The following is a 23,920-nucleotide window of genomic DNA, read 5'->3' as shown; positions in this document are numbered from 1 at the left end:
CAAGTGTCTAGATGGAAACCTGATAATCTTTGTCTTTATAGGTACATTTAAACTCTGTATTTCTTCGCGAAGGTACACTGACTATTTCTAAAATTAACAATGATATTTAATCACCCTTCGGAGTTATTTGACATTTAAGAAAGAATTTAAATATCAAATTAGAAAATAAATATCGCACAACTCATCGGCTCTTTCTTGGTTTTAGACAATTAGATCTGATTTCAGTTTACAGTTAAATTTGCACTAGTTTTAATTGGCAATTAGATAATATCATTTGCAATTGCAGTGTTTTCAGTAATCTAAGCATCTCCGATAACGCAGCTTGAGCATTTGAATGGGACTGCTGTGAACGGTAGCATGTCTAATACGTGTTGACCTTTAGCGATTCGCCCTGCGGTGCTATTCTCGTGCAAATACTGCCATTCAAGCGAAATATATCCCATGCAGCACTTTGGCTTAATTTCCACTAACCTTAATCAACCGTAAAATTCTTCCAGCTTCCAGTATTTTCAGATCAGTTGCTTTTTAATCTTATTTTTATGCAATTTGTCTTTTCATGCATGAATTTTGCAGGGACCTTACGATTAAGAAAAAAGGAACCCTTCCCGTAGGCCATATCTCATTGCATCATACACTACACATTATTGAAGTATAAAATCCATATGATTTTGGAATCGATTATGGACAAATTCATCGAACGAAGGTATTTTGTTTTTACAGAAGTTCCGGAAACTCCACCACGACCCAGATCCATGGCACCACCAGCTTCGAGGAATAGTAGCAACGCCGGAGCCGGCGGCACGGGAATGACTTCCGGTGGTTGGGGTGACGCGTCACTAGCCAGAGCCCTTTTCGCCTATCTTAGCTCCGGAGAGAATCAACTCAGTTTCCTCGAGGGTGATCTCATCGCTTTGATGGGTAAGTTCGAACTTGCTTCTGTAGTTCGTACAACGCTCGATCTCCTCGCTACTTTCTACCCCCACCCCTATTTACTCTCCTCTATCCCCTTACTTATACATGGGAGACAAGCTGACGAGGCCAGAATTCATCGACCGCCAATACCTCGCAGATTCTATCTGACCGCTAGCCTGATTTTATGATTTAGCATTATCCTCGCGATAACAATCACTCCCATATTCCTCATCCACCCTTGTCTCGCAAAACAACGATCTCTATGGTAATTACAACTTTATCGAGATTTCGATTTTTGTTTTATCATAACAGCTTCTGTCAAATAACATTGTATATCAAGGCGCTTATGGACAATATGGCAAACATTGACTAAATAACATTGCCTTTATCGGCACTGGTAAATAAGGGGTCGTTGTGCATGGATGATGAAGATATTTAAATAATCTCACAGTGATCTTATCAACGATACTTTCAGAAACGTGAGAAGGAAATTTTGTCTATAGGCAGTCTTTGGTGTACAATTTGTATTTTTGGTCCCACTTTGCTCCTTGTAAATGTTTAATTCTTTTTTTGTCGATGTTATAGGTGATCGTCAGAAGGGTTGGCAGTTTGGTGAAAACCTCCGGACTCAAAGCTCCGGGTGGTTCCCATTGGCGTATACAGAAATTATCATCGACGATAGTTTGGGGTAAGTTTGAAACTTTGTCTCACTGTTTTCATTACTCGATGACCCTCTTGCAACGCGCACGCTACTCGTTACGCGAGTTCGCCCTAATATCTGCGACACGTGAATCAGATGTGATTAAGCTAATCTGAAACTCTACGATTCTCGTTGCTCGCCGCAGATATTCCACTTGAATTTGTGTATAACGTGCCACTATCTGTCTTGCTTTCCGGACTTACTTATACCACTATATCGGATAAGCACGTTCGGTACAAACTCAAAAACTGTAATCCAATAATCAAACGTAAAAGATATATATATATAGGTGGGAGGACAGAATCATTTTTGAGAGCTCTTCAGTTCTATTGCAAGTACAAACTTGCGAAAAGTTTCAATTTTATCGTGTAATTGGGAAAGTTTTCAATTGGCACAGCTCGTCATGGTACATTGATCGCTTATAATATACAAATAAATTGCTGCGTACAATTTGTGTGAATTGGAAAACTGCCATGGTATGTCGGTCAGCAATACGCAGCTTTTAATGAGTGAAAATAGCAGATAATGTCGAATAGTCGGGGAGATTCTTTTCCGAGATGAATATGCGTGCTGTCGATCTTGTCAAACTGAATATCATACGTGTGGTCGTGTGTGCAAAGATCGCCCAGTCATGGAACGAACAATGGACGAACGCCAGAGCCGCAAACTGTTCCACCATGCAAGCCTCCACCGTCCCGGCCGCCAGTGACACCGAGTAGCATCGATGAACTATCGAGTAGCCTTCATGCCACTGGAAGTAACAATGTCAACAACACTACCAACAATACCAACAGTACAGGCACCCCGACCAACGTACCAAATAGCAACAGCTCGCACAATTTAGCGACACCAACTGCGCGACAACTAAAACCGGCAAGTACACTCATTTATCTCGCGACTATATATACACTCCCTCTTTAGATAGACTGGCTAAAAAGCATCCTTTGTTATATTGATTCACTGTGGTTTTAGAAACGTTTTACCATCACAATAAACACTTTTATTATGAACATTTTGAACGGTTCGTTGTTATTCCATAATTTCTTTCATCCATCATTGCAATAAGAAACGTTTATACTGTCGTGAAGATTTTATTTCAAACATAAATAGTAATGACTATGGTTAGAAAAAAATCATTATAATCACCTATCGAGTTCGCGAAGAAATGCATAAGCTATCGTTGTATGGTAACACTATGTAATTATGTAACTTAATAATATGAATTTAAGCATTATGAAGTTAACAAAAAATTAATCGTATCGTAAATTACTTTCGTTAATTTAGTACACTGGATGGAACGTTAATTGGATTGTTGACATATGAGTAATATTAATTGAAACTATACGAATTAAGTCTTTTGGTCTATAAAATTATTTGCTCTTAAATTTATATTTCACAAAGAGACTCATAAAATTGATTAATAGCTGGATTTTAAAAATTGAGTTTTAAGTTTTCAATGAACATTCTTATGGACATTAAATCACTTTGTCAATGAATGTATTTTTCATTTTAAAGTACTTTTAATACCAGTTTTCTCCTTCGTTTTTTTTACAACCACTATTTGATTTGTTAATGACTTTTTTGAAAATGATTTTCGTAATTTTAACAAGAGAGTCGGAACTTTGAATGTAAAATCTGTTTACAAGTGCAAATTGTAATTCTTGATAGATCCGTCCATCTGGTACACTGCCGAGCGTTTTGGCTGGAGGGCGTAGAGTGCAGCCACCTGTTCCGCCAGTTCCACCGCCGCAAGCGGTAACCTCGCTACACAGTAGTAACGACAGTGGTTTCTCCAACGAACCTCCCGTACAGCCCGATGTTGACTACAGCGACGACGAGGCTATGAGGTAAGCTCTGCGTCATGCAGATAATAAGCAGCCTCTCCTCATTCGACATGTACTGATTGAACAGGACCTATTAAAATGTAAATTTGTTTAATCGTTCCACGTCATCATACTTAAAGAAGTAAAATTTACTAAGAGGTCACTGTTCAATCTGTGAATGCACGAATATCTCGCTGTTTTACCTTCGTTGTACAGTACCATATACGGCTACCCCAAATTCTATAATGAGTTTGTATCGTATTATACCAACCTTCCTTTAAATGCTTTGCCTGATACGAGCCTGAGCTTTGTAAAATCGCTGTGTCCCCTTAGTGTTCCTTGGTGCACGGTTAGAAGTCTGCCTGTAAAGATTTAGCTACAGATATAGAATCTTATCGATACAATTGGAAGATACAATCATACTAGATGATACGGAAAATAATTAGGAAGAAGCAGACCACACAGGACTTAAGAGCGCCACGCTTATCTTCAGAGTCATCAAGTTTTCTCGTTCTTTATAGATTCCGCATGCGTTATCGTGGTCGATGGAACTAAATTACGACGTGGTGGTGGCGGCTCACGTTAGTCTTTGGGATCCTGGGGATTCAGCAGACACCTACCCCCAAATTCCCGTAATCCTCCACCATGAGACTCGGCATCTGCGTAGCTATCTTTCCTCTTGAAACTACATATAGATCCTGGTGCTACTGGGAAATAATTCGTGCTACTCCTTCTGCTGTTTTTTTATTGTTATTTTTCTTCTCTCCCCCCCTCCACCCCCACCCTGGTCTTTTGTCTTTGTACTCACCCCGAGCCTGAACGAAAAACACAGACGTCGAAGAAAGCCGCGTGTCGAGAGGATGAACGAGTCGAAGCAGAGGCAGCCACAGCAACAACAACATCAGAAGGACGAGAAATCGGCAGCTCGCAAGGATTGGGAGAACGATTCCTGGAAGAGCATCCCAAGGGACGACAAGAACTGGCACGTGTACAGGACGGCGATGGACATCTGGTCGGACAACAACGTTAATCAGAGCAACGAGAACGAGGAGGCATCTACGGGAAAATATATGAGCAATAATCGCAACAGATACGAGAATCAGGATCGTGCCAATAACAGGGAATACGTCAGTCGCGGGACTTTGCAAAATGGCAATTCCGAGAAGATCGGTAAGAAGGGTCAGGAGGAGCGAGGAACGCAGAAGGACGACTACGATTGTCACGGCAGACCGAGTCCTAATCATAGAAAGTTCAACGGCAGCGAGGTTATTCAATCGAGAAACTCCGGAAGACATGGAAATGAGCAAAAAGAGAATCGTCGCGAGGCTGCGAAAAGGTCCAGCAAGCAGCAACAGCAACAGCAACAGCAGCAGCAGCACTTGGACACGGAGGAGGATGAGCTGGAAATAGACGAGGTGGAGGAGGAGGAGGTGGACGAGATTTATGGAACTGGAAATGGAGAGTATCAGCAGAAGTACGAAAAGAAGTACTTTGACGAGCGAAGCAACGAGCAGGAACGGAATTCACGGTACCGCAGTAGCGAGCGTGAAGCGCCCAAGTACGAGAACGAGAAATCGTCCAGCTCGTCGTCGGACTCTGACGAGGAGAGCACGATCACCATTCCGGAGACCGGTAGGAAGGTCGAGCATATCGCTCAAAAATTGGAACAGACTGCTCAGAAATATGCCAGGGAGCACAGTCCGCCGAAATTTCTCGAGAGGAGGTACGAGTACAAGAGTTTCGAGCGGAATCGCAGCGAGGAGAAAGCGGTGCAGAGCTACGATAGATACGGTAGCAACGATCGCGAGAGGAATCGTGGCGGAGATCGGCAGAGATTCGAGAGAGAGAAGGAAAGGGAGAGCAGCCGGTATTTGGAAAAGTCCCCGTCAGGAGTGCAGAAGGTATCGACGTATGAAAGGGAGAGGACGTTCGAGAAGAATCCTGATAGGAACAGGAACGTTGAACGCAGATCAAGTCGGCGTTTTGAGAGACCTCGGCCACCCTCGGAAGAGGCGCCGGAAAGACCTACGGAGGGTAGGGGATTCTATAGAGAGCGTAGATACTCCGATAAGGAAGAAGCCATTTATGGCGAGAGTGGGAGGTACCTTCGTGATTCAATGAGCCTGGATAAGGAACGTGGCTACGAGTCGAATTTCGAGACCAAACTGGAAAGGACCAAGGTGATCGAGAGGCACGGTTATCAGAAGATGCACGAGCAAGCCATGCAAAAGATGGACAGGGCCGAAATGATGAGCAAGACCCTGGAGAGGAACGACACGAACAACAATACTCTGAAGAATGACAGAAAGCCAACCTTACCCAGACAAGCCACTGCCATGGGCCATTTGATCAGTACTGGAAGGGCTTTCGAAGTTGAAAGCAAGAGTCCCAAGTTGGTTAAGAGGACCAAGTCTTTCTGGAGATTCAGACGAGATTCGGAAGTACTGGAAGGTATGGCACTGTGGCAACACAGGTCTCTCGTTGACATACCGAAAATGCTGAAGAAGGAAACGGTTGATCAAAAGACCAGCCACGACGGTTCCATGAAGAAGCAGAACTCGGATAGCAGCGGGGGATCTAGACATACGTTGGAGAAGAGGAACAGCGATGCTACGATTACTAATGAGGATCATCAGCAAGAGGAACCAAAGCCTGCCGAGAGAATACATCTGCCGGATAAGCAGAGCAGCTACTTTGACGACTTCCCAACTCCGGCGGAAAGACCCAAGGCCGTCGATAGGTCGGAATATCGAATGCACCACGAGGAAAGATCTTATTTCGTTGGGAACGTGTCTCGTAAAGCCATATTGGAGAATGAGAGGAAACGAAGCATGGAGGCCAAGAGAAACATGATTGTTGCCGAACTGAAGGAAAACAACGAGGCCAAGAGAAACAACGAAAGGAGGAAGAAGACATACGGGGAGGACGATGATGGATTAGTACAGAACTTTACGGAGACCGAAGCTTCCGATGAGGAGTCCACCTACAGTTGCATCATCGTCAAGGATCAAACTGTTGCTGAGAAAACACTGCTGCCTAGGACCAAGCTTAGAAGGGAGAGCGACAGGGAGAGGGATAAAAATACATGCGGACCTTGGTACGACCTCTGGGCTGTCGATCCTTCCGTCAACAAAAAGAAGAAGAAGAAGCAGTGAAGTGGAATCACCCATTTCTGCTGCCCCCTACCCTTCAACCTTCCCCAATCCGGATTATTTTATACTTGTTTCAGATTTTTCTCTCTTCGTTTTTTAATTTAAGTATTTTTTTTTTACGTGCTTCTTTTAATTGATATAATATTATACTATATATGAATTTTTTTATCAAATCACCGTAGTATAGAACTGAGCGTAAAATTTGGATTGCTATTGTTGTTCTGTTATTACATTCTTAGTATATTAGAGTTACTTTGATACTGCAACGTTGGCACTTCATCGAGCTTGTCAGAGTGATTTATTTATTGTTTCTGTTTCATAGATGTTGCGCTCCTATACATATATGTTATAACGTTGCGATTGCTGCCAGTGTAATTTCAGTGTTAACGCTAATCCATTGTTCATGCGAATTCTATCACAATGGAATTCTTGCAGGACCAACATATTTGCTACCGTGAAACTTCGAAAAACGAAGACCAACGATCGTTCAGCACCGGCGCTGTGAGATAAGCTCTTCCTCTAAATCACATTTTTTTTAGTGATTTATGATAGAGATAGATCGAGTAATGTTTCCGTTTTGAGAAACTAGATTCTCCTTCTTCCGTTATTTTTACGGAGAAACGAGGCTCTGAGATCCTTCCGGTGTGGATGTCCGTCCAGCAAGCACGTCCTTCTATCATCAACGTCTTAATCAAAAGGAAAACCAATCAAATATGTTTCATAGACGAAAGTTATAAGACGTCCCCACTTTTTGTACATGCAGTCTATTTTCTCGACTCTGAGTGTTGACATTTTCTGGAGACTGATATGTGTGACCGTTAAGGACCACTTTGTCATTAAACATTTCTACAGTCCTTTGGAAAGTTTATCTTGAAGAATTATTATCAACGTCCCTTCGGGTCTTATCTCAAAGCTACACCGTCGCAGATTCATTCCTGCCATCTTGATATCAGTCGCGTCGCATGTAAAGTCGTCCAGCGCATTCAATTGTCTACGAATTTTGTACTTGAAGATTTTTATCGCCACAATCTTGGTATACTCTCATATGAATTAATTCGCGACACCCCGAGCAGATTCGTCCCCTGATAGAATAAAATCTTCATGGTCGTAAAAAGCCTTTACGCGCCCACCGTTATGCGGATGCTCGTAAAACTTCAGCAGCCATTTTTTTTACCATGACGGCTATTTGGTCTTCGCGAAATGCCAACGCCTGCTTGGCTGACTGCGTCGTGGATGCGCGGTTCGATGAGAGTGGCTGGTAAAGGCTTCTTACGTCTATACGTCTATACGGTAAGCCTCTATGTGTCCCCCACACCATCGATTTGATCCCCAGAGAAACTTGGAGTATCTCAACTCTGCGAGACTCTGCCAGTATACCCAACATCCAAGTCCACATCCAGCTTGATTCCATCGACAAACTTCCATCCGCCACTCTGTCTTTAATTGTATTTTCTTAGCTCGGCTAATCCTCCCTCTTTAATTGACTGAAACAGGCTCCATCAGCCCACCGATTCCTTTACCGAGAACTGGGAATTCTGCAACTTGGAGATCGATTAATTGTAGTCTAAGAGCCGCGAACTGCTAAAAGAGTTGTGCAACCGCTCTTATTGGTAGTGTGTAGTAATGAAAACAAAGAAAAAAGGGTTCTCGAGGAACAAGAGAAAATCTATCATTATAAGAACAGAAAAATGTAATAAACAAAACTGCTCACTTTGTAATCCGCGCTTTTCAACGATATTGAGAAAAACCAAAACTTGTCTGGTTTGACTCTATTGGAAAATTGCGAGAGGCTGCCTGTAAATGATAATCAAAAGGTCGATTTTAAGACACTAATTAATCATGAAACAGTTTACTCTTGTAAATATCCATTCACTCTCACAGGACTCGACAGGATCTTTCGTGGTCCCTCGATTATATTCATATTATCGTGCGCGTTACTCGCACGCAGCTATGGTAATTTGTATAGCTTTATCGAGAAAACTAAAAAAAAGGTTTAGGGAAATGTTTTTGTAATTTTATTAGGTAGGTACCGCATATACACAGACAAGCCCAGAGAAATGTTAATACATTATAAATAGACTTATATGATATCGGTGAATTCGCCAGAAGAGTTTAGCTCAAACGAGTCCGCTATAGCGTGAGATCTTTTTATCTTCATAGTATATAGTTATCCAAGTTTCGATCAGCTACGCGAATATCAAGCTAAGAATAAAACTCTTCCGGCTACTTGGGTAGAATAGATAAGAAAAATCAAATTGTTGTAATAAGAATCATGTATACATGCATATACGTTATACATACAAACATATATATTATTGTTATTACATTAACGTTTTTGTGTACCATGTTATCAATTATTTCATAACTTTTCCTCTATGCCCCATCCTATCGTCGTCAAGAAGATTGTTTCTCATGGATATCCTTTGATATAAAAGGATAAAATAGATCCAAGGGTTTCCAGAAAATTCAAACAAACACAGGTAAGCGGAAAATTTACTCTTTCTCTCTTTAACAAAGCTATTGAAATTATTCGGACAGGTGAATTGCAAATAACAGGATTTTTTATGATTTTGATTCTCGTCGTCCATCGCTTCGTACAGAAGCTTGATGGACACGTGTGCGTGTGTGTACGTGATTTATGACAGGTACGTACGAGCCAACGTCACGGATATCAAAGCGCACGAGGGATTGCTCGACTAGCTATTTAGCGCATACCGTATAATCTGTTGCGATTTCACTAGTAGGAATTGGGGTAAATATGTAAAATATTGTATGCTAGTTTGAACAGCAATAGCCGGATCAATTGATTTACTCTGCCGTCAATATTTACCGATACGATAATTCTCGAATTTTAACCAAATTCGTTTTACAAGCGTTTATTATTATTTAATCCGCCAATCGATTCTCCGTGCCTTGTTGCGGTGACAAGTGTAATAAAGGGATAGATTAGTAAAGTAAGGGGAGAAAGTCAATATGATATCAGCCGAAGATGTAAATAGCGCGCGACTGGTGGAATATTAACGCGGATTTCGACGATGACCGATAAACATTAGCCGATAACTACAATCCAGCCGCATTAACAGTCCGTTCAAAATCGAGTCAATACTCATGCCAATTGGCGATCACGAGGGTGTGCGTGAGCCTACGTGGGTGAATGCGATTTTGCCTGTATTTGCTTTACTTTGAAGCATCGCATTCCAGGAGCGTCTGGGTTTTTGGCTTATGGAATGCGCCAAAGCCGAACGTATTTGCAAAGCGGTTAATTATCATGCGTGCTCTCCACCCCTGATCAAGCACCGATCCTCTCGAAACTGCGGAATATAAGCTCGCGCGACTCTTCCAGCTGTTATAAAGAAACGAATAGCGCCATTATTAACGCCGACGAGAATTAAAGCAATGTACACGTATATATATATATATATATATATAATCATTTGTAATTAAATCCAGAGAGAGAGAGAGAGAAAGAGAGAGAGCGAACATAATGCTGACTAGAAAAATCATGTAAATATCTAGTACAGTATATATAATACGTTGTAATGACAATTTGTCGCTCATATTTACAAAGCATTCGTGAGAATTTCATAATACGTTGGCTCTGTATTATAATTTGTTTGTCGTGCCACGGTTGTATCGACTGCAAGGGTCCCCATGAAAGTATCATTATGCGAGAATTATTGGAAAATGGGAGAGTGGAGGGTATCTCGATGAAGATTAGCGTGACGAGGCACTGGAGTACCGAGGCGCAGCAGTATAAATCGAGAAAAGCATTGTTCGTCAGCGCAGCTTAAAAGCTGGTCCGTGTCGTAAAACGTTATTTTCGATAATACGACGTTGCGTGGTCGCGGTAGAAGCGTACAATATCTCCCGTTACGTCAGCTCTTGAAATTTATCACCCCCTCGCAAAAATTGTAGTCTGCCGCACGGATCGAGCGAGCGAGTAGAGCGACTACGCGCGCCGCGCGACCCCAACCCACTCTATATATATACTATACCTGGCCCGTTTTAGCAGCTAATAAAACCTGGGCGCGCTCTTTCCTTTTTCCCTCGCGCGTGTACGTTGCGTCGCGTCGCGTCCTGTGTTTTTGGCCACAGTGAAAACTTGGATACGTTCAGTAGCGAAATTACCAAATGAAAAGTGACATTTACATCGGGGCTTTTTTTCCGCGAAAGACCGTGTTCATTTTTCCACTTTAATTTGCCGCGTCAATTTAACTTGTAATACCATGAATTAGGCAGTTTTTCCCCCGACGCGCGATGCTCTTTTCTCCAACGGCGCAAAAAAGTTTGCTTTCTTTGCAGGGGACGCTGCTTCATTCTGTCGGAAATACCAAAGAGAGAGAGAGAGAGAGTGAGAAAGAGAGAGAGGATCCGGCCAGTGAAAGCTATATATATGTAGCAGTAGACTTTTGGTCGCTCAATTATTAATCGCTCGCGATAGCAGGAAATGATCAGCAGACTTGCGGAAATTCTATTAGCTGTATATGAATTTAATTTGAAAGTTGCTCAGGTTTTCATAGCAGGAGCGTGCGCTATCTCTTGCTCCGGCCGCTGGTAAAACACTGTAAATTTGTACGGGTTCACTAATATAGAAAAAACAAAGCGGCCCACGAATGGCAAGCTTGCAACACCTGTCTTCCCACCGAGAGTAATAAATACTACAGAGCTTTTAATACTGCGCTGCGTATAATTCTCTTATAGCGCCATCCCAATCCTCCTTTTCCACGCTCGAGATAATGCGGATATACATTAAAAGCTCCGGTCCCTGGCGAAAAAAAGCTCACGCGCGTCTGTAGCGTCAAGATAGAAATTAAAAAACACACCTCCGGAGTCTTTCGTGTTAAACGGCTTAAGTTTGCAATTATCGTGCAGTGCGGAAGACAGAAAAATTTGTCGATCTCGCATTAATCGTATTTCAAATGCGGCTATAAAACCGGATAAATTGTCTGTTTCCCTTAACGGGATGCTTGAGTAAGAACAAGAATGAATTGTCGTTTCAGCGGAAGCACTTCATTAGTTTAATTAATTCCAATTGCCGACCGCAGCTAGGACTTTTGTCAAAACCCTTTCAGGACTGATACCTGATCCTTCCATTAGTGTATTGGAGGCAGTGACCTTTTTGAATCCGGCGAATCGATGGACCAGCCTCAGGAATTCATACAGCAATCCCAGAAACCGCTATTGACTGTAGGGTCGCTCGTTCGTGTAAAACCTTCATTTTTTTTTATTTTTACAGATGTATAATAAAAATTCCTCCAATTCCTCGACTTACATCCGATGTTGATTCTTCTTGGCACTTGTGGAATAGAAATGCGGTTGGCACAGCTGTTTCAAGCGATATAATTTGCCAGAATGCCAATGTAAAAAATTACTATGTATATGATGATAGAAAATCAGTATACCTGTGTGTATGCGACACGTTTTGTTTTCATTGACCAATAAAATCAACAGAGTTTATTCGAGCGTAGTGAATCCGGCTTGATTTAACTTTAGAAAAACTTGTTATGCAGTTCGATCTAGTGGAAATAACGAGCGCGATGCGTTGTTGGTACTAATTGTTAAAATTATAGCGTTTGGATGTTTTATTAGAAAACTGACGTGCTTTTAGCGCGATGCATAAAAAGTTCGTGTATCGAGTTTCAAGCTGTTTTCTTTTTCAGAAAAGCTTAATAATATAACCGAAACAACTTTCGTCGCCTTTTGTGAGAGCTTTCCTGACTGTTTTAGCGTTAACCCCGAATGGACTAAAAAAGGCTTTCGAAGGGATGACTGCTATCGACAGAATTTTGGTTAATTGCTTTAATGGACCAACAACAAAGCACTGTTGCATTTAAAGAATCCGTTTTTTGCTGCAAATTACCTACCAAAACCAGCTTTACCCAAAATTCCTGCTTCCCTAAGTCAGAATATCCTTTCCGACATGGAGGAAATTTGAATTTCTCCAAATTCATGTCAGAATTCCTTTAAATTCCATTCACACGTGGCAATATCCATTCTATGCAAACTTTCGCACGTTTGCTGCTCGCCTCTCCGTAACATCGTTTATTAATATCGCTGAGATTATCCGATTTTCAAAAGGGGAGAGCGCGTCTTAAAAATTGTATAGCTCCGCTGGCGAAGTACGTGATTGCATTAAGCACGTTTCCGGTTTGGTTGGACGGAAGAGGGGGAGGGGGAATGCTGAAAACTCTGGAAATATTCCGGAAACGTACACGTTCGGATCTTCAAGGCTGTGCAAGGTCCGCTGGTTCGGTAAAGTAGGACATTACAATGCGATCTATGTTACCGACCTGCAAGAAGAGAGCCTCCTTCCTCTCTCTCTCTCTCTCTCTCTCTCTGTAGATGGGGTTGGCAAGTACCTCGGCGGCGGCCACGTCGATTTTAAGGTGGTCCCTTATAAATATTTATAAGGCGACTGCAGTTTCGCCAAAACACTTTGTTCCAACTCCATCTTTATCCTTCCTTCGCGCCTGCTGCCTAGTTCGTCCCTTATACTCTACTCAGCTAGCAGGAAACCGTTGCCCTATCCTCGCGCTCCCAACCGTTTTACATGAACTACGACAATATATACAATACGGAAGCCGATTACAATCTAATCTAATCTATCAAGCGAATTGAAAACTTTATTCATTAAAAGCGAGTTGATGAAACAAATTGCAGGCAACAACCATGAGTCGTGTTATTTTCTCTGTTAGAAAGAAAACGTCGGCTGACAAGTGTATAATATATGTGTACAGCGTGTAGAGATAAATAGGTTTGCCAAGAATTTGCCTATTGCAGTCGTATTTCTTCTTTATATCTCGGCGCGTTACTTTTTTTCTTACTCGTTTCACGGGGCAACGTGCATGAGATCGTTACTGTCGCGGCTTCGGGGAGTAAGACGAAGTTTTTATGGAGTTCGAGTGCTTGCACCACCACCAAAAACCGGGATGGGAGAATGTTGTGGTGTTGTTCACTGGGGGGATGAGATCGAGTATAGGTGAAAAGTTTGCCCGTGGAACGAGCGTGCTTGCGTCTCAAGTTTTACGGGGCCTCTTCGACGCGAAAGGTCGTCCCGTTCGAACTTTCGGCTTGCCCATTTTCCCTGAGGAGGATGAGCGTCCTAACTTAGTCTTCCCTCCTAACTGTCGATGTGTCGATAACCACACGTAAAGTAACATGTGTTTCGAATATACAAACTCGTGCACAGCGATGAAATTCTAAATGGTGCATAGTATATATCACGCACCAACTACAGAATATTATTAGTCTTTTTTTTATTGTACAATTAAGAATGCATGCAGTTGTATTAAAAATTCGTAAAATTTCTTTCAAGTACAGGAATTGAAAGGTAATAACGAGAGAGAAGTGTTCCTAATTTTGTGGTTGTTGTTATTTTAAAATGTGTCGGTAATGTGTTGGTTATCGATAGAGTATTTGTGGTTCCTGTTATACAAACACCGTGGTTGGAAAATGTTTTTGCTATAATATGGTTCGGCCTTATCGACGCTCGGTGTTTTCGTCCTGAAGAAAATTATCGACTGCTGCAGAAGATAGAGGATGTTTTACCTAGAGCCAACAAGTTAGTATGATTTTTCGCAGAAAGGTGTGTTACCGATACACATATATTCATTCTTACCATTTAAAGGACAAAGAAATTTTTTACAGGGTTCAATGTTTTTATCAGCCAATAATATTATCTCGTAGTTGGTTGGATAAGCAACTGGCATGCCTCTAAACAATATAACAACGAGTTTCATAGAAATTAAATTTGAAAACTAATATTAAGGGAGGAATGTCATTATGATGAGCGAAAATGCTAGTCCGTTCGTTATTACTGGATGGGTATAGGAGAGGGAGGAATTGTAGTAAATTGCGGCTCTAATTACGATTGAAGAATGAGAGATCGAGTGAAGTAATTTATAGCTTCTCGATGCTCTGTTTTCATTTTGATTCAAGGCCGGAAGGATTCTTAATCAACGTTACTGCCATGGTATCTCACGAAGATAATATATCAGGACGTCGAGAAGCTTAAGACGTTAAGGGATTTTCTTCCACGCTCATTTTCTTCTAAATACTTTTTCCCCGCTTCTCTGGCAACATCGAGGATTCAATGGCGTGTCAAGACAGTGAATTATTCATGACCCAAACGAATGAGTTAATAAGCTATAGCGTGAGCCAAGTCGAGGCCGAGATGAGTGATCGTAAATGTAAATCAAGCAGAGACGGGGATACTCGGATTCAGCTGGTCTCGCGGGACAGATTTACCTTGCGTGTGTGTTGTTTCGTCCACAGTAGTTACACCATAAATACATTTAACTGAAAATTCAGACATTAAGCCTTGCTATTAAGTCCGGTTAAACTGACAAAATTCCCACGTAACCATACCGGTCAACGTACCGGAGAATGAGCTTTTGTATACATTAAACCAAGCTCCTGCAGGTATCTCGTGGCTTGTCCTTTCCGCGAAAATTCTACTCAATCCGGGACAAGTTTTGCACATTCCAAATTTATCTCGAGCGCTTTTTGTTCGCACCTTATTTTACATCAGTTTAAACGACGTCATAATAATTTGATAAATACAGGATTAGCGTAATTCCAATGTTTCGATTGGTATTTCACGATGATATGAAAATTTCAAGATATGCGTTATAAAAAATGTAGCAAAGAAGATCTTTATGAAAGCATTTCCTGCTTCGTAAAAGTTATGGAAATAGATGTCTTTAAGAGACAGCTATTTTATGGAAATCGACCTTTTAAGGTAACGAAACAGTTTCGATTTTATACGCAGTAATTTCTGAACTGATCACGATACCCTTTATGCGCTCCTTTACATCAATATTTATTAAAAATTCTTCTTCCTCGAGCATAAAATATTATAATTTACTTTAATCGCATTAAGCAAAACAGCTGGTTATTCACTGGTTGAATTCTGCTAATTAAAAAACAAGACAGGAGTTTTCAGAACGTTTCTAGCGGCTGCGCATTTTTTAAATGGTTTTACGAAAACAAAGCTCTCTCCCACCTTTCTTTTTAGAAAGCTCGGTGGTGGTCGGACATAAAAAAGTAGCTGTGAGATAGCTAAACTTGGTGGGCAGAGTCAACAGTGACGATTAATCCGGTGGTGTTTAATGGCGAAGAGACGTGATCGTTGAGAGAAAAAGGACAACAGAGAGAGAGAGAGAGAGAGAGATGTCCTTGGCAGAAAAATGCCGGTGGCGATAAATCGTAGATTTGAGAAAAGATGCTGGCCAATTATATTGCTCTCTTCATGAACTTCTTGCCACATCTTTGAGACTAACGCCACGAGTAATTCTTTCTCAAACTTTTCTTCGCTCCTATACTGTATATAGTATATATAGTATACAGCATATTGTCTTTATACGTCTTTTTCCCCGCGGGATTTAAGTTTTCACGAGTTTTCTTCCAGCGAATCACGTGCCTCCAATCTAGCCTGCACCGATATCCAAGCACTTTCTTAAACGTTTCTCCAGCCCGGAAAAATAAGAAAAACTTTCTATTAATCGGCAATACACCTTATCGAACTCGGAAGCTTTTCATGGATCCAGAAATTGATTTCGCTGCTATACATTTTGGCTAGAAATTAACGGTTTAAATTATTCTTCGGGAACCTTTTTTCATTATTATTATTATTGTATCGAACTAATATGGTAGAACAGATTTTGTACACGGTAACGAGTGATTTTTTCGTAGCATATTGGAAATAAGAGATGGATCCATTGGGGAAATTTTTAACATTGTAATGACGGACGTGGATAGGTGCGTGATTTATTAGATATATTTCCACGTATCGCGAAATACATCGATGCGCACCTGTCGCATGGCGCGGGATTCGTGACAAAAATGCAACGCCACCTTCCATTACGATCCATGCATTAGCTCCAGGCTTTTCAGTTCTTTCTAAAATATCCAATTCTAGTCCAGCGATTCATTAAATTCCACGCTTTTCATGGCATGTCAACAAAAGCTGAATCTGCAATAAGCGAGCTCTGCGCTTTTTGATTTTCATGTTCCATCAAATATCCGGCAAAAATTTCAGACAAAGGCTCATCCAACTTCCGGTATTAGTAAAGCCGGTCTAGCGGCCGAACTACGCTGCAAAAAATTGGGATGATGACGAGAAGCGGCTGAGATTCAATGGCATTGGCGTGCGCGGAATTTAGATGGGACTAGTTCGTGGGCACAAAGCTCCGATTTTTTTCAAGCTGGTGTAATAAAAATAGCGGGAAGTAGGGTAGGGAGGGGGAGGGTGAAGGAGAGGCCGAGAGAGGAGCAAAAAAAAGAGAGGAGGAACATGTGCTCGGTCGGTAGGTGTTTCGAATAAATTAGCAGTGACATGAGTTTCTCGTCCAGCGTGTTGCTATAGGCGGGGCAAGGCAGGTACGCCTGAGCAGTAATAACTTGCAACATTTCCCGGACTAAATTATTTATTGCTGTGCAGGACCCGGGGGTTCCCTTGGGCGAATGTGCACATCCCAGGAAGGAAGATATTATACGTCAACAACGCTTTCACATAGCTGCTGTCCACCTACACGCGCAGCCTTTTTGCGAGTAAATCGTCGGCAGCAGCGAGAAAGTCCTGAAAGGGATGCCTGTACGTTAGAAAAGTTTCGCAGCTTCCGGTGCAGCATTGAGGAACTAACTTATCTCGCTAACCTAATTAATGATACTAAGCTGCTACCGTAATTATAATGCAAACTTGGAGCGAAATCCGAGCCCCCGTACCGAAACCTCGTTTATTTTATGAGAGCTTCGTGCCGGGCAATAAGATCATTTTTTACAACGCAAGGACTAATTAAAGCCGAAGAATTCCGTGTCGTAAATGCTTATTAGAGACGGACTCGTTCCTTTCTTTTTTACCTTATTTCTCACTTCTGCCCTTTTTATCCCTCCAGCCATTACAGAAACAAACAAATGGCGGAGCACCGACGTATGAAATATCGTCAAGGGTGGCTTTAGCAGGCTTCCACTAGCGACACTTTCGGATTTTTATGACGGTGCAATAGAGAGTTTTCGCAATGCTCTTCCATGCAGCGGGCTCCTTTAGCTTTCCAATGGCGCTCGCGCACCTCGCTACTGATGGACTAACTGAAAAACTGCTTCAATTCATTCCTGTGGATTGTGTCCGCGAGTCTCGACCAATTTCCACGTCACGTGACTCCTACTGACTGTGACAGAGGGTGGGATGGAAGGGGAGGGGGGAGGAGCTAAAGCAACGCGTGTAGTGCCCTTATATACCTGTAGGATCGTTCAGGGCAAGTACAGCGAATTAAACTAATGCATGATTATATCAGGAGTATTTGATGTTTTACCTACAGTAAATTCACAGTTTTTTTCATTATTTAATAATTAATACGTATTTATCCTCAGCTGTGACGGTTTTTTTCAAGGGAGTACTTTAAACTTTTTTATCGAATTGCGTCCCCTATCCTACGCAGTGTGGGTAAAAATCATTTTAATAATAAACATGGGCACTGCATAATATAGTCAACATAATAGCGAAACTTTATTCAAATGATTTATTACTAACTGCTGAGTGTAACCTTATGCTTTTAGTTTTTTTTTACTTTTTCTACTTGCACATTGAAGATACGGCTGCTTTGCAACTTGTTCATAATTTTATACGATTTTCGGAATTTTTAGGAATTATTGTCATTTGGTAAAAGGAATATTAATAGGATGAAAGTATTTAATGTTGATTAAATTTACGAAGGCGAATGCACATGTTCTTGGCACACTGTACTCTTCCCCTAACAGTTAGAAATTTTAAATAATCCAGCATATTTAACAGGGTATTAAAATGTAGTATATTTTAAATTGAAATAAATAACAGAATAATCGTACAAAAGGATTTAAACAACTTAATAGGCTAACTTAAATTAAGCACAACCAGCTTTTCCTCTCAATGGAACGTAATAAAATGAACCTTAACTTTAGATTTTTACATTGGATTTCATAAAAACAATATTTAATGTCACTATAGTTATATAAATAATGTAGTTCCAATAGTAATATTTGATGTCTAAAAGATGCCATTAATGAATTTAACCGCTCTCTCTTCGACCACAGATTTAACCACTGTGTACTCTTACTGAATGATTCTATATGTATATAAAAAAAAATACCTAAGCTGATTTAATTTATTAACGACCAAATGCATACGAATTTATATTAACGGTTGGACTATATTTTATTATGAGAAAGAATATATTTAGATAAGATAGTGTATTTTTTTATTATTTACAATCTGCCATTTTTCAAATCTTTTATCAAAATTTTATTCATCTAAAATAGAAGCTTTACAATAACTAATTTTCAACCATAAACATGAAGTTTTCGGAAGTATATTTTTAATCTTTCTTTTTTAATAAAAAATGGGGGGATTGCAAAGTCCAGAGTGTACATCTACATTGCACATATATACAAGTTTATTACAAATACGAATGGCATGGGGGACAGGTATATGAACTTTAGTATGCTCTAGTGAACAGTACCTTCTGGAAGGCAGAAGAGGAGTAACTCCCGTAGCTGTAGTCGCTGTAGAAACTACAGATATCTGTTTTGAATCTATTGTACTTATATAATTTATTCTACTATTGTTATGGGGAAATTCATATAGCAGAAGATTTTTTGTCAATGAAACTTTTTTCACTGACTCCATTCTTCCTGGTGATATCTGTTTAACGTAAATCTAATTTCTTTAAATGTAAAGTCTAAGAGTGCAAAAAATTTGTTGAATATATATGAAAGGAGGGAATTTTTCATAAAAACGTAGAGGAAAAGAATAGCTCCAACCAGTTTATGACAATACTAGTACCCAATGTACATTTTTTAAATTCACTCACAATTGTTGGAATTTTTCGCAATATAAATCTAAATCTAACAGACATTCGCCCACAGAGTACAAAGAGCCTATAATTTTAAACTAAACCTTATTGGTTTCCCACAAAAAAGTTGTTCTAAACTTGTTCAAATGTATAAAATTTGACAAACAACTCGTGTCTGTAAAAAGAGCTTTTTTAAGGTATCTAAGCTTTTGAATATTTTTTCGAAATAGGTTATATAAACCACGAACTCACCACTTTTTATCATTTGATTTATTATTTACATATGACGAGTACTTTACTTTAAATTCGATTGTTTAAACGCATTTCGGGATATTGCAGTTTGCGCTGCCTCGCCATGCGAAAACGAGAGAAGAAAAGAGTCAAAGAACAAGCGAGTCCCTTTAACATTTTCGTTTATTGAGTGAGGATAAAATTATGATATACTAATGTGAAAGTATATTCAACTTTGATAAGTTTGTAATTCAACGAAACCATGAACGGAAGTTTACCAACTACAGAAGCTATGTAAAACTAATATAAGCGATCCAATTGAATGATTGTTTATTAAAAAATACAATTATAAAGTTGCTAATGGGTCACGGATATACATAGAAATGCGCAAACTGACCGAACGACGAGGAATCGAGAGGGAAAAGCTCTTCTCCATTTGAGTGACAGACTTGAGTAGCAATAAAAGTCAGGGTCGTCGAATAATCGAGGTGCCCACCCACGAGGCTCGATACTATACTACCACAATACGGCCTCTTGATTCTCTACGCTCTATTATCTACTCGCTGGGACTGGATAACCGAACGCTTCGAGAAATTCCGTTGTCTCGCAGCTTACGACCTCTTTCCTTCGGAGACCCATCCAGTCTTTAGGTTTTTTTTTATACTTCCATGCTCTCATTGCGCTCTTCGAATGTTCCAATAAAATGTGCAAAAATAACTCTTTCGAGAAAATTTCAGTCACTAAGAAGAAATGGAAAAGTTATCATTATTTATTCTCGTTATATATTCAAAAAAGTGCAAAACATTCACCGAGAATGGGGAAAAAATGAAAGCGAAGACACGAGGAAAAGGATCAGTTAAATTCAAAGCGATGAGATCGTACATGTTTTTATTATAGATTTGTAATAAACTTTACTTGCCAGCGTGATTAATCCTTTATACGGTAATCCGATGTGGTGCCAAGCACGGAAAATTCGTTTATTACTGTTATGCGTATTACACAGGACATTTTTAGTCTTCCTTTTAAACGAATTATCCGCTGACACGTTTCCGCGTCGTAAAATATCTAAATAAAAGTAACTAAATTTGTTTTTAATTTTTATTCAACCATGACGCCTTTATATATAATCCAAGTTTTTAAATGAAGAGAAGCCAATTAATTAATCATTTTGACACTATAAAGCTGGAAGGGAATTCTGTATATATACGTATTGGTACATAAGCGGCCAATACAGCTGAAAGTATCAATTTTTAAAAATATCTGGCAACAGCTCGCCAAAACCAAGAGATTTTCTTTCGTAATACGTGGATTGGGTAACATGTACGTACAGCGTGTTAACTAACGTCTGGAACATACTGCTCGATGTTAAAGTTATTGCCGATAAATAAACGAAAAAGTTCTCGCTAAATTCGGTGCTGGCAACACCGGGTGCAAATGTCCGGTGAAACGGGTAGACCTACTTCAGAAAATCCTTTACGCAGCTGACGATTTTTATTTCTAATTCCTGACAAAATTATTACTTTGCCCGTAAAAGTAGAAAACTCTCAGCCTTTATAAATCTCGCCCGTTCGATGATATCAATTTTCGCATTAACGATCGTTCTTCATAAAAGAAAATTGTTTTTTACGGGCAAAAAAAAATTGCTGGCGTATTCTTCAATTTCATGAATAATAAATTAGCTAAAACCCCATAACTCTTCCTTAAAGTCAGGCTTTCAGAAGAGCGCATTTTTTAAAACTTAACTTGCCTGTGTATACTATATATCGGCGTTTTCTAATTCCGGGCAAATGTAAAAGTTTGCGGTGGGCGTTATTTTCGTAGTTTGCCGAAGGAGGGTAAATGACAGAGAGGAGGAAAGTTGGTGAATTCGTTTGTTTATTTGTTCTTTTTTATAACTTAAATTAGGATGAATATCCATGATCCGACGTGTCAAGGTGCAGGCTGAGACAGCTTGGTAGAAAGGTGGCGGCAAGAGAAATACGGAAAATTTCCTGCTTGCTGGCCCAGGAGATAAAGAGAGAAAAGGGCTGGGCGTTAGAAAATAATGTGGAAAGCGTCTCCGGTGGTCAAAGCTGTAGAACACAATGGAATATAAGGATTCTCACTGCGTTCATCCCACGGGAGGGACCCGTTCCTTATTTAAACGGGATACCGTCTCCTCGTGCTCAGCCCTATTTTTCATATCCGCGGTTTCACCTGGTCCATCGAGCATATCCTGGTCCACTGAATAAATCTCGGGAACGTATAAAATTGTCTCGGTAAGATCCAGAAATTCTCCTGGGACTCTCCTATCTTCGCGAACCTTCCCTCCTATGTTTCCATCGCCCTCGTGAAAATCTTTATAAAAATCTCACTCTACCCTGTGGTTCAACAAAAAATCACGAATCTATCCACGCGGGAGAATATTGTGCCAAAAGATTATATCCTATATAAAATGTTGGGAGTTGCGAGATGAGCGAAAGATCCGAAAAAAAGAAGAAGCGAGGAGCCAATGAACGTTGAAAGAAAGAATGCGGAGGGTATAAGTAAAACATAAAACCATTTCAATTATACGAGTTAGAACGTGCGCGATGAAAGATAATTATGCAAAAAACCAGAAAGAGGGAGAGAGAGAGAGGGAGAGCGAACGAGAGAGGGAGAAGGAAATAATCAAGGGAATTGCAAGTGGGTGGATCGTGGAGCTGTTGTAAAGTCGTGAAGCAAAGGGATGCAGCAAGGTAGGAAGAGGAGGGGGGGGGGGGGGAGTATTTCTTTTCTTCATTTTCTCGGTCCCCCGTCCCTTCCCTCCTAACCTGTTTTTTTTTCCACGGGAGAAAGATGGCGGAGGCACGTCCTGGCTTGCGCGCTCCACGCAGAGGAGACCCATAAAAATGCCTGGGATTCGCGGGTTGCTCCCGTTTCTGGCCGGCTATAGCCAACCTCAATATCTTCCACGTGTCGTCTAGTGAATTATGCAAGTAGCCACGTAAGATCTAACCGGAGCTAGGATACTATCTGCTCTCGAGATTTCATGCACATCCACGTATATCCGCGGGTGTTCTTACTCTCCCACCTATCCTTCCTCGACAGAGATTCTAGGTGTATGTGCGTTACGATGGTATTGGTGGCAGGAACACGTATATCCACGCCGGTATATGTTGCCATGAATATACTGCGTTAGGACTCCTCCGGGAATGTTTCGACCTTTCTAGCCGGCGGGTCTATGTTCGCCTCATTCGTTTCGATCGTGGCGTTCCTTTCGAATTCTGATGGGATATGGATACAGAAATTGCCGAACCCCTCTAACGTCCCCCTGGCTCGATTTAAAATTTCATGCCGATCGCTAAATCGTCAGGCAAACATTCCTTATATTCCTTCTACGTATATATATATATATATATATATAATAATACACATCTCTGCCCGAGAAAACCTTTCGTCACTTATAGCTTCGTAATATCTACCATTCTCTCTCTCTCTCTCTCTCTCTCTCTCTCTCTCGACTTATATACTCCTATAGCTATCTATAATATCGAGAGTAGCGTTATTTATATCAGCACATATATATTTACCGTTAAAATCCGTCAGTTTAAGCATTCAGTTATGCAGTTTGCAATCTACTTTCGAGCCGCCGTTGATCGATCACAGAAATAAGCCGGTGAAACGTCGTCGTTCGGCCGGAATGGTGTCAGGATCAGAGTGTATATAGTACAGCATTTTATAGCGGTGTAGGTACTCGTTGGATGCAATTTCGTGACATCGCAATTCTAATAAGGCTTAATATCCATTTAATGGCGTTTGGACTCGTGCGAGACATCGAACCTATTCCTAAGCGCTGATATTTCATTGTTAAGCGGCTAGCTATTACCGTGCAAGGTCCTAACCTCTATGATCCTCCGGGTGCTTTCCATCCTGACCACTCGACGGTGAATCGATCTCATTTCGACCACTGGAGCTTCGCAGCCAGAAACCAGGCTCGCGTGCACCATTTGCAAATCGTTACATTCGCGTCGTACGTCTCTCGATGGAGAAATGTGCAAAGGAAATCCGGAGCATCGAAATCGCTTTTAACTGCAAAGGAGACCCAGTAGCTGTATATATATGCAACATACATGAACATGTATATATATATATTCCCTTCCAGGTTAATCGCTCCTAGCGTAGATTCTTTCTCAAAGCAAAGTATAGCCACCCGGGCTAATAAATGTATTTGGTGGAAAACGCACGTACACATATGGGAGAGGTAGGATATAGAGCAGAGGGGAAAGTGACTTACCGAGGAGAAAGGTCCGACAA

General features: G+C 40.7%; 1 protein-coding gene across 2 annotated transcripts in view; it reads left to right on the top strand.

The window, feature by feature from the left end:
- Positions 1-8,911, top strand: part of IRSp53 (Insulin receptor substrate 53 kDa) — a 96,112-nt gene extending 87,201 nt beyond the window's left edge. For both annotated transcript variants that reach the window (XM_066728655.1, XM_066728654.1), the window contains exons 10-14: positions 721-918; positions 1,498-1,600; positions 2,233-2,485; positions 3,281-3,459; positions 4,268-8,911. In XM_066728655.1, the coding sequence (XP_066584752.1) occupies positions 721-918; positions 1,498-1,600; positions 2,233-2,485; positions 3,281-3,459; positions 4,268-6,590 (3,056 nt within the window). In that variant the 3' untranslated portion in view covers positions 6,591-8,911. The remainder of the gene's footprint in view (positions 1-720; positions 919-1,497; positions 1,601-2,232; positions 2,486-3,280; positions 3,460-4,267) is intronic.
- Positions 8,912-23,920: the final 15,009 nt, after the last annotated feature.

The sequence above is a fragment of the Prorops nasuta genome, unplaced genomic scaffold (assembly GCF_024137725.1).
Source record: "Prorops nasuta isolate Cenicafe-Biocafe unplaced genomic scaffold, Cenicafe_Pnas_1.2 PNAS00006, whole genome shotgun sequence".
Lineage (NCBI taxonomy): Eukaryota > Metazoa > Arthropoda > Insecta > Hymenoptera > Bethylidae > Prorops > Prorops nasuta.
Note: the sequence above shows the minus strand (reverse complement) of the source record. Positions and strands in the feature narration are given on the sequence as shown.